At 39.7% G+C, this 12,109-nt stretch overlaps 1 protein-coding gene across 3 annotated transcripts in view; it reads right to left on the bottom strand.

The window, feature by feature from the left end:
* Positions 1-12,109, bottom strand: part of Cask (calcium/calmodulin dependent serine protein kinase) — a 338,698-nt gene that overhangs the window by 18,261 nt on the left and 308,328 nt on the right. Inside the window, exons 18-21 of one of the 3 annotated variants that reach the window (XM_059249986.1) lie at positions 11,740-11,808; positions 10,358-10,393; positions 8,600-8,796; positions 4,641-4,756 (exon numbers count right to left, since the gene is read on the bottom strand). In XM_059249986.1, the coding sequence (XP_059105969.1) occupies positions 4,641-4,756; positions 8,600-8,796; positions 10,358-10,393; positions 11,740-11,808 (418 nt within the window). The remainder of the gene's footprint in view (positions 1-4,640; positions 4,757-8,599; positions 8,797-10,357; positions 10,394-11,739; positions 11,809-12,109) is intronic. The other 2 variants (XM_059249987.1, XM_059249988.1) reach the window with 2 other exon arrangements.

The following is a 12,109-nucleotide window of genomic DNA, read 5'->3' as shown; positions in this document are numbered from 1 at the left end:
ATAGAAATTTTATGTGGGAATGATAAGAAACTCTTTTTAGAGAGAATAAATATAGGGGCCTTTCACTTTTCACTTTGTGCATTTCTGTACCATCTGCAATTTCTAGCTATGTGTGACTATTAGTTTGTTATTATCATATTTTGTGATTCTGGGGATCAAACTCAGAGTCTTGCCTTGCACATGCTAATAAAATGCCCTATCACCAAGCTACACCTCCAGCCCTACTTTTGTTATTAAAAAAAAGCCAATGTCAGTGAGGTTATAGGCCACTTTTCTTCAGGATAGTTTAAAAAAGCTAATTACTAGTTTGTAGTATTAAGCATAATTTAAACACAACTATGAACGCTACTCCAGAAATCCTCTTAAGTGCATATGTACCCACATAAGCAGGACATTAAATACCACTGTTCTGATGTCTCACATTAAAAAAAATGAATACAGACTTTCTAATTTGTAAAAAAGTTTAAATCAATAACTTGAATTAAAAGTGACTTTTTAAAAAAGGTGTTTTGCCTGCATATAAGTCTGTGTGAGGGTGTCAGATCCTATAGTTACAGACATTTGTGCCATGTGGGTGCTAGGAATTGAACCCGGGTCCTCTGGAAGAGCAGTCAGCTCTTAACCACTGAGCCATCTCTCCAGCCCCCTAAAAGTGACTTCTTGAAGTCTTGGCTTAGGAAGCTCAGTGCATCTAGAGCACAGTTCTAGCAGGATGACAATGCTGTTTGCATCAGATGCATGTGGCCAAAAGGTCTCATGAGTTTGCAGAATTTGGTGTAAATACTACACATACCACAATCCAATTCATTCCCAAGAATCCAGAAATATTTCCTGGCATACTTTGTTTATATTTCTCTGATTTCCTGGTAAGCTACTTCACATTTCAGGCACTTAAGTATTTAAGCAACTATTTGAAAAAAAAAAAAAAGCAAGCTGTTAACACTGAATCTTTGCCTCTGTCTTTCAAGTAGCTTCAAATACTGAAAAACAACCAACCAACCAACCAACCAACCAAAACAACAAACAAACCCCCAACCTAACTCCAGTTAAGAATGAATTCCAACTAGTGGCACTGGTTCAGAGAGGATACTGTATGTCTGTAGTGGCCACACAGCTAATGTGGTTGAATGAAGGCAACCAGTCAAAACAGCAGGGGTTTATGGGTATGGGGGGGTACTAGGGAATGAAATGTTCATCCAAAAGGGATATCAGCAACCCATAGACCCTAATAAAGGAAGTGACTTAGTGAGGCTGCATTCACTATTTTGCCAAGAGATGTCTAAAACCCAAAGTTTTATGTTATATAACCTGATTTTCAAATGTGGTATCATAAAATTATTTAAATATTGTGTATGAATAAAATTTATTTATGCCACTGTATTATGTAAGATGTAGGCTGCATAGTTTGAGCAGAATTCTGCTTTAACTAGACATGTGGATTTTCCTGGTGACAGAAATAATAGATTTTAATGTTATTATTGCCATTCTTGGTGCTGTTGACAAAGTCTATCCTTTATTCTACTTGAAGATACAAATAATTTCCAACTTTGATGAAAAAATTTAGGGCTTGTCATCAATGTATGATGAATTTTCAAAGGCTTTGGACGGGTAACAAAACCCATCACCTTATTTTGAATCATTGCACAACATAGGAAGAACAGAGTGTGCTGTATTTTATGGCCAGTTTCTGAAAGAAATCCTTGAGAAATACAGTTTGATTTGTGAGTATCTGGCTAGTTGTTGGTATCAAAGAATACACTATTTCCATGTTTTCACAGCAACTGCCTTACCTAAATGGAGGCCAACAGTATTTTACGTAACTCTTTACATGGGCAATAGAGTAATTTAGGAGGCAACCTCAGTCTAGCCAAAGCAGACAGCTGTCTCCTGACAGCCTCATCTCTGGGGTGCTAAGCAAAGGGTTCTGGACCTTAGGAGAAACAAGATGGAAACGTTCGTTGATAAAGTAGAGGAACCCTGAAGAGATGGTGACAGAAAGGAATACTAGGCTTAGTTAGGCAAGTATATTGCAGACAGGTCAGGATAAAAGCTGGTCACCTCCTCCTAAGAGAGAAATTAATGAGAACTCATGACTCTGCAGGGGAAGGAACCCTGACAGCAATGTTCAGACTAGAGACTCACAGCTAAGCAGAAGCGCAGAGGTTTAGAAAGAAACTTAAGTGGCTATGCAAGCACCTTCCTTCCAAGCTGCTCAGGCAGATAAACATGGACAGGTAGGACAATCCCTCAAGCATGACTAGGACTGCTCGGCTGCCTAGAAGAGGCCAATGGTTAGGAGAATACTAAGGGCAACAAAAAGTGGTGTTCCTCTGTCCCCTGTGTAGTTAAGGTTACTTTTCCTCAATCTGAGTTTATGAGAACTTTGGCACATGGTTTGGGATAGGGGATGTCAGGCCAAAGGATGGAGAAGAAAACAATTGTATCCCATTGTCTAAGTCAAGGATTCAACCTGGATAGGCAGTGTTTCTCAGAGAGCTACAGCCCGAGACATGGAGCACTGAAAGATTACTCAGATTTCCCACAAGGGTACCTGTTGCCAGACTGAGTGACGAATCCACTGAGGTGTACAGTTAAGGACTGCCTTGACTGGCTAACCTGCTTGCCTGGTTTGAAGGCATCAGTGAGCTAAGTGAGCAAGTCATACACTTCCTCTGGGTGGGCTAATGACCCTGTCTCAGGCCGTCGATTCGGTTGATAGTCCCATTTGCAGGAATAGTGGACACTGCCTACTGGGAATCCAAATGGGCATGATGGAAGAAGCACAGCGATGCCCCAGTGCTCAAGAAAGAAAACATGAACCACACAAAATGAGAACCACTGTCAGATTGGATGCTGCTTCTCCAGCAAAATTCTTCAACAAATGATTTGACTAAGTCTTTGTCAACAGTTGGAGAAGTCACGTTTTCTGATCAATTCACTTAATTATCCTCATAGAATATTGGCAAATTGAATACTGATGTCTACATGCCTTCCAGCTAGTAGAATATAAAACTAATGACATATTAGCAGATTTACCCAGCTATTTCTTTGCTTTCCTAGGTTTAAATTGAGTGTCATCAGTATCATTTAACACTATACAAATGACAAGGTGAGCTAGATAATTTCCTCTTTCATTCATGCTGGGGCTGGAACCCAGGGCCTTTCACATGCTAGTCAAGCATGTCACTACTGAGCTCCATCCCCAGCTGATTAATTTTTTTTGTATTTAACTAATGTGATTTCAATTTAACTAATCTCCTTGTGAGCTGGCTCGATCGTGTTAGACTGATGGAAGCAGAGAGGAGGTAACTAAGGAGACAGCAAGAAGTGCTGATGTCTCAGGAAGAGCTAGCTTCTGTTCATGCTGTGCACTTTTTCAGACAGTGCTACTTGAACATAGTGGTTGCTAGAGTCTGTTTAGATACTCTGCATAAAGGGATACTATTCCCTTTATGAAAGCAACACACACGCCATTGTGAGGCTACTGCACTGTGGGAGTCCATGGGAAAGAAAAAATGATACTTTGAATTGGGAATAGGATTGCACACAGTGTAACTGGTGGGAAGGGAAAGAGCCCTCATCTAATTGAGCCATTTCAACTTAACCCACGTGGGCATTCACATCCATTCTGTATACACAGCATTTCATAAATGCTTACATTTAATTTCTGATTGAGAAATAAGAATTCAGAAGTCATAAATAATTTTCCTGGTGAATGTTGATGCATGCTAGAACACTGCACAAAGAAAGCTGCATTCTAGATTTCTCAGAAGTACACTGAATTGTGCATGAATGACTGCAGTCATTTGACTGTTTTGACCATATGGTTGATATTTTGGAGTTATTTCTGAAAATTTGGGAACTAATCTACTGCCAACCTTTAATTTCTCAGGAACAGTCCATTATAAAAGGAGTCACATTGAGAAGTCACTGAAATTTAATATACTACCACATATTTTCTTTCAGCTTAAATGACATCCTACGAGTCTTCTGGGAATTCAAGTGCAATAACAGATCATACTTTCTTGGTATGCATTTTGGTTTTTCACACAACAGTGAACCCTGTGATTTAATTGAACCCCAGCTTCCACACAGACAAAGGGAAGGGAAGGTAATGAGGGCCTAGGTAATGTCCTTGTGTTTTTTAAGAACTTCATTAAAGTACAATGAGGGCAGGCAACAGTCACAGAAGCTGACTATCTCAAGTTAGTATCCATGTCACCTGTGCCGTTCAAAGCAGCTACAGAACCCACTGCAGCCAAGTCCTTCTGTGCACCTTTGTCCTTAAGATCCAAGAGCCAAGAGGAACTGGGAGGGACGGTCCTCCTCTCAAGGCCAATCTCAGCCAGAGAGGAGAGAACCCTAGGGACTCAACACACCCCTGAGCATTTGTTTCTCAATGTCGACTTCCTCTCATCATAGAGGATACTACCTCCAAACAGCACCTTCATCCTATAAAGTAGAGCTCTGCCAAGTAACTGGTAGAAGGCAGGGGTTCTTAAGGCATCTGCAAGTTGGTCAAGGTCTCATAGGATACAACGTTCTGGAACAAGAACTCTGAAGACCAAACGTAAATGGTGTATTTGCTTAGGTCTTGGAGCTGTTGGACTCGGTCTCAGAAACAGACATGCTTTTCCTACCTGCATTGTGCTTTGCCAAATATTTATCTTTGTACTGCTTCTTTTTCTTGCCAAACCAAGTACAGCTGGCCTGCTGCTCTTGTTTGGTCTTCTCCATGGCAATGCAAGCTACTCGCCTAGTACAAAGAAAGGAAGAAAGAAAGAAAAGAATCCAACAAAGTTAATGCCTAGTTTTATGCTGAGAAGAGAACAAGTCATTTGAAAGCTACATAAACAGCAAGAATATCCTCCTCAGTCCTTGAAATCACCAACATAAAGGCTGTTCTTTGGCTTTCATGACAAATTTCCTAGAAATGCTTTAAAACTACAGGCTCATATTAAAATTGCTTTGTGTTCCTTGAGCCCACATTAACTGATAATAAGGGTCAGAAGTTTCACCATGTGCTTATGAGATTCAGGATCAAGACAGGCCTGTTTTGAGTGCTTAGTATTTAGTGTTAGGCATGTTTCTAGGAATTTTCCATGTATCAGCTCAGGTAATCTTTCTGACACATTGCATAGAAATTCGGAAAGTTTATAGTTTTTCTCTTTCATATTTCATTATATTAGAAATGATTTTTGGTTATCATGTGAAGTAGGGGTCCAGTCTCTTTTGTTTCCTTTATGGATACTCAACTGTCCTAGCAGGATATACTGAAAAAAAGTAAGACCATTCCTCACTGCTGTGCAATGCTATTTGTTACATAGCAAGTACCTATTTTGGTATGGGAGTTCTTCAGGATATGGTCTCTTTAGTTGGTCTATCTGAGCATCTCTGAATTACTATACCTTTGTGGCTTTTGGTATTTGATTGAGTAAGATCTTGGTCCTTGTTCAAGATATCCTGGCTATCCCTGAACTTGTGCATTTCCAGGCAAACTTTAAAGATAATTTATGTATGCATGAATGTATGTATGTATGAATGAGTTGGGTGTTGGGTGTCCTCCTTGTCACTCTCCACCTAGTCCTTTGAGGCAGAGTCTCTCCCTGAACCTGATGCTCATGTTTTCTCAGCTAGGCTGGAAATCAGCAAGTCTCAGTGTTCCTCCTGTATTTACTTTCCTAGGAGCTAGGGTTACACCTGGTTTGCTATGTGGGTCCTGAGATCTGAACTCTGGGAGTCACGACTGCATAGCTAGTCCTCTTAATTACTCATGCAGTCATCTCTTTAACCTCTCCATGTAAACTTTAAAGTTAGTGTGTCAATTTCAAAACTTGGAATTTTGATTGAGATTGCATTGGTACAATTAATGCAGGAGGGATAGACATCTTTACAATATTGAGTTTTATAGTCCATGAATACAATGTTTGTTCTGTCTCCTTTTTTTGTCTTTGTTTTTTTCCAGAGAGGGTTTCTCTGTGTAGTTTTGGTGCCTGTTCTGGATCTCGCTCTGTAGACCAGGCTGGCCTCGAACTCACAGAGATCAGCCTGGCTCTGCCTCCCGAGTGCTGGGATTAAAGGCACGCACCACCACTGCCTGGCTTGTTTGTCTTCTTTAATGCCTTAATAAATTTTATTTTATTTTGTTTGAGACAGGTTCTCGTGTATCTCAGGTGGCCTCAGAGTCTTTGAAGGATAATTTTGAACTCCTGATGCTCTTGCCTGCACCTCTAAGTGCTGGGATTGCAAATGTGCCCCACCATGCCATTTTTTCCTTGTTCTTAAAAACAAGGCATCAAAGTCACTATGGAAATGAGGCTAGCTTTGAATTGATCCTCTTGCCTCCTCCTTCCCAAATTCCAGGATTTCAAGCATGAACCACTACTCCTGGTTCAAAACTCCCTCTAAGGCCTTGTACATGCTAGGCAAGCATTCTACCACTGAGCTACATATCCAGTCTTGTTTTAATAAATTAGAAACCAGTTATTTATCCTGTGGTTTCAGGAGAGTCTAAGCTTTTATTTTCAATTTTGAAAGAAGGTTTCTGTAGCCCAGACTGACCTGGACCTCACTATGTAAATTAGGTTAGGCTTGAACTCCTGGAAATTTTTCTCTTTAGCTCACAATAGCTAAATAGGGATTCAGATGGGTACCAGAATACCTGACTGACTGAATTGTTTTTCACATTGTGAGGAAGGGTTCCTGACAGATTCTCCATCTTTGTTAAGCCTTAGGTCTTACTCTTGGTTCTCTGGCATAATAGCAAATGCCTTCCTTCTTGGTAAGATGAGGCACTTGGTACTCTAAGATTTTGCTTATGGCTCTGATGAAAGGATCTCATAGAAGAACTGGCTGCTGAGTTCCCTGGTACCCTTTGAGCTATTTAGTGCTTTCAAGCTCACTAAAACAAAACAAAACAAAACAAAACAAAACAAAAACCCTTTCACTGTCTGCAGCTTTTTTTTTTCCTTTGAAGCAAGAAGATTGATCTGAAGAGCCTAGACCTCAGCAGAGCCAAGAAGCGAACCATCTTTTTCCACTGTGGCTTCTCCAGATTCCTGCAGAGGACTAAGAGCTCATGATTTATATAGCTGCTCTAAGTAGGAGGAAGCTTGGGATCTACATAATTACTGTTTTTCTTTCCTTAAAATTTGTTTCCAATACATTCTCCTGTATCCCAGGATGTCCTCAAACTCTATGTAACTAAAGATGACTTTGAGCTTCTGATCATCCCATCTAAGCCTCCCAAGTGCTGGATTACAGGCCTGCACCACCACATCTGGTTTACTCGGTGCTGGGAATCAAACCCAGGGCTTCACCACGTGAGCTACTACATTCCCAGCGCACACATGATTATTCTGAATAAATGCTCATAATATATGGCAGCTCTCTAGAAGACATTTTATGATATGTATCATTCACAGCAGCAGCATCAAGAAGACTTAGAAATGGTTTTCCTCCTGCTTATGCTAAACTGTCTGCAGACAATCAGACTTAAAGACAAGCCAGAGAGCAGGCTGCTGCTTCTCTGTTTGGGCCCCCAGCTCTCCATGTGGAACATGGTAGCACCTGAAGTCCTCATCCACTCCAACATTCTAAATTTAAGAATAGTTTTGGGAAACATGAGATAGGTGAAAGAGGCAATCAAGCCAAAAGATTAACCAAGAAAACTCTTAAATAGTGAGAAAGACTGGTGAAAAAGCAGAAATATTTTTGATTACTTCTAACTAAGTTCAAGTATTTTTGGGGGGTACAGGTTAGGGGGTGGCAGAATTCCAGTTTTTGGCAAGTTATGTTTTGTTACACAAAACAAAACCCAGACATTAAATTATCTTTTTTGGTACTAGATTTCTGGTAGATATTGGCCAAATAATTAAGACGGTAAGATTATGGACATTTAATAGATGATACACATCCCCTCTTCTCTCAGTTAAAAGCAGGGTCTAAATGCCTGTCTGACTTCAGCCCGTTTCACAACTTAAGCCTTCTAACAGAACAGGTCAACTTCCCCCTCTGTCTCTTGTTCTGTGGATGGAATCCAGGGCATGCCAGGTAAGCATCTACTTCTGAGCTAGAAAAACCACTCTTAAAACCTAGAAAAACCATTCTTAAAGGATGGTAAGGCAAAGAACAAAGCTTCTGATTGTCCTTTCTCCCAACAGTGGAACAGGTTAAATACCCTGAGTGACACTGAGTCATGGTACTTGGAGATCTTTTCCTGGTGTTGTGAGATGGTCATGAAAGAAAGAAAGGGACAGGAGGAGGGACATCTGGAAGAAAATGCCAGTCTAAAAAGACCTGAACAGTTTGTAGGAGTGAGGGCTCTGCCCAAGTGATCTGAGGCCAGTCCCTCGCTTGTTTCTAGACCCTTCTTTCCTTACACATGCGCAGATCTAACTGGAACCAGTATTCAACTACAAGCTGGGGACTGAGAATTCTTTGACAACTGATTTTTGGATCTGATCTCTGATCTTTGACAATTGGATTTTGTATAGTTAGCAAAGCAAAGAATTTATCAAGCAGGTTTTATAATACAAAATATGAAATTGAGAACTGGAAGGGAGGGCACTGTTTCATCATAAAACAACAAAAACCATACCATTCCTGAAGTTCAGGAGAAGGAATGAGACCTGCAGTTCCATTTTTGGAGTTCTCCAGTTTACCCTGCCACCAGTTGTGGTCATCCTTACTAATAATCTGAATGATGTCACCAACTCGGAATCGGATGCCAGCCTCTTTGCAGGGAATGAGGTCATCCTTGGCTGGATCATATTCGAATTGTGCTCTTACATAGATCTATAAAACAGGAGTTTGTAAGAAAGGAGGCCACAGTGATGTGAAGGAAAACAGTGAGCACTGATCTAATAACCACACATCAACATTTACAACACGAATAGGACATCAGATGGTGAAAGCTGAAACGATGTATGGAAATAGGACACAAGAAACAGGGTGCCACATCTAATGATCACAGCTTCAACTTTGCTGTTTCTATTTAGAAGGAACACTTAAAATACTTGTTGAATAAATTCTGCTTTTAGTGATAGGATACATGTAGAATTATAGAGCAGTATGCTCACCAATTTTAAAACTTGCTATGGTTATGGTGATGGTATGGATATGTTGTCACGACCATGAGGCAGCCTTTAAGGCAGGCAGACTAACACTCAGGGTAGGTTTTTATCTTAAAGTAGCAAGAAGTCTGGGTTGGTGTCTTGCTGTTGGGTGCTTTCATAACAACTGGCAGTGTGTCTATGCACTGCAGACAAAGCTATATGTATCTCAAACAATATTAAGAAGTTCAAAATACAACTTCATTTCTTAGAGGAATTCTGGCTTTGTATTCATGTTTTACTCTTCTGGAAAAATAAAGATGAATCCGAACCCTTGCTTTGCCAATGTAACACTTGAAATCAGTACAGAACATCAAAGCATGCATGGTTTAAGGCCCTGAGCTTTATGGTGTGTGAATTTAGGAGACATAATAGCAGACAAGGTATAATACAGCAGCGATTTATGAATGGCTGGAATTCTAAGTGCTTTAAAGTAAGGTACTATATCTAAGGTTGCCTGAGTTATGCAGTCCTGAGACTAAACCGTGGGCATATTCTACCAATTATTAATTTATACAGTTCTTAACTTAAAATCAGGTTTACTTTTTTTAGCATTACATTTCAGGAAAAAATCCCCACAATTCTATCTCTTGATATTAAGTTTGAATAGTCACATTTAAGTCACTGTAAAACCAACCTGAAGGCTTTGGAACTATTGTGTGATATTTCTATTTTAGCAATCTGGCCCTTAAAATGAACACGTTTGTACCTAAACCCCACACTTTAGAAGTGCTGGCTGTTTGCAAGGTGCCTGCCGATGCTACACAGCACTTATCATTTCTAAACTGGCACGGGCATATCGGGATGAAGGCCCGGCACTGATGCTCTTTGTCATCAGACAGATTTTAGACATACACAGGCAAATACCAATTTAATTTTTAGTTAGCTTCCAATTTTAGAAAAGTCCCTTAAAATGTTTGTTAGGGCATGACTTCAAGTTATATTTAGAATTCTATGAATTCTTGATACACCAGAGGCAGGTGAGACTCTCTGAGGCCAAACTCCCTACTGTCAGCAAAAAATGATCAGGTTGAAATTACAATAACCATCACAGCTACAGAGGTGTGAGGAAAAAAATCTCTATAGAGAATTAGTCATGTATAATGTGTTAAAATGAAATGGTACAAGCTTTCAATGCTCAAATGTTATGGTCCAAAATGCAGACATTATGGGATGGAAAGGGTTAATAAAGGATCGACTATTAGCTCAGTTTAGAGAAGTTTCTATAGAGGATATCTATTCACCTGTCGTCCTTTTGGTTGGGTGGTTGACGGCAAGTCCTGTAGAATAAAGCCAACCCAGGAGAAAAAATTTTCATTTACTTGTCAAGAGTACAAAGTAATTTGTGTGTTTCTGTTACAATAGGGTTAAAAATGAACTAGATTTAAGTTGTAAAGAGATCATATACATTATTACATTTCTCAGAAGTGTTGAGTTATTAAAAAAAAAATCAAACCCAGGCCATTTAGCAGCAAGCTGAAGAAAGCAGGTAAGTTGAAGCAGAGAAAATGTGTTCTTAAGAAACAACTCAGCATCTTCAACACAAAAGCCACTGCGGTTCAAACAGCCTATTACAAAAACCCCTGAGCGCAAAAGAACGCTTGTCCTTTTCAACTGCATCACTGCAACCGTTCTGATTTTGAAAATTTCAATAGCTCTATGGCTTTTTACCGTCTTAAAAGCGTTACATGTTAACGTTCAAAAGGCATTCTTTGGGAGCCTAGATTCACATTGGAAACACCGTTATGAACAATTTTCTCGCACAATTTTTCTTACTTAGATACTTGGGATATCATTCCATTAGAGATGATCTTTGAATGATTTATGATTTTATTTGGTAAAAAGTTGACATATATTCTTAAAGGGCAACACTGCTGCATTCTTAGAGCTCTTCTAATGGCAGCTGACTGACAGGCAGCAGCAGCAGCAGCAACTTAGAGATTTGGCTATTCCGAAAAATGGCAGACCTGCACATGTAAATGCTTCTGTTTGATTAAACAATTCTTTCTATAATCCAAAATGAGTTCCGAAGAACGGCCACTTTCCAAATTCAAGTCAAATACGTACTTTGTGTTAAAGATGTGATACCACGTGGCTTGAGTGCAGTTTGAAGCCAGTTCCTTTGCTGTTCAGATCCAGGCAAGGCTTATAATTCACAAAAGTATGTGCACGTACCACAATAACAAGAGGGCACACCAATTCGTAAACTTAGATAGCGGAAACTAAAATATGTTGCTGATATCCCTCAGAATCGAAAACTCTAAAGCCCAGGAACACCCACATGCTTCTTCTGCAAAATCCTTTATGTTTCTGCATCAGTTTTTTAATGAAAAAAATTCTTAAAGGAATTTAAACACGATTCTATTTATATCCTTTGAGCAGTCATACATACTGGTGGGGAGGCAGAGAGGTAATTTTAGAGTAACTATAGAAGTCTTGCACTCTGTTTCTCCAGGTGTAAGTGATTTTTAAGGAGAAGGAAATGTTGAGGAAGGGTTTTCCAGGAGTAAACTGCACTGCTGCTGCAGTAGACAATCTTGCCACCGAACACATGTAACTAAACACTCATGGCAGGTGAGCACCAACAGAATTGTCACACTTGGCTGTGTGGAGCTAGAGTTCTTACCGAAACAGAATTGTTAGTGCTGCTATGACCATTAGCAGGGGACTGTCTGGAAGTGGAGGGGGAATCTCTCTGAAATAAGACACAAGGTTCATTAACACAGAACAGCAGCACAGAAACAGATATTACATCAACAGTTACCACCACAGTCTGACAACCATTTCCTTTCCGGTTAACGCTATAAAAGGTGCCGTACTGACTTATTTGCATGATTTCACAGAAGTATGAAAAAACTTTTTTGTAGTTTGAGGATTCCCATATTATAAGTGAGGATGGTGTTGTCATTCATTAATGATTTCTCCGGTATCCCAAATTCTACAATCTTTGTTTTTTTTTTATTGGGACCTCAGGAGAGTGATATTAAAACCCTATC

The sequence above is a fragment of the Peromyscus eremicus genome, chromosome X (genome assembly GCF_949786415.1).
Source record: "Peromyscus eremicus chromosome X, PerEre_H2_v1, whole genome shotgun sequence".
Classification (NCBI taxonomy): domain Eukaryota; kingdom Metazoa; phylum Chordata; class Mammalia; order Rodentia; family Cricetidae; genus Peromyscus; species Peromyscus eremicus.
The sequence above is the reverse complement of the archived record's forward strand: the minus strand, read 5'-3'. Positions and strand labels throughout refer to the sequence as shown.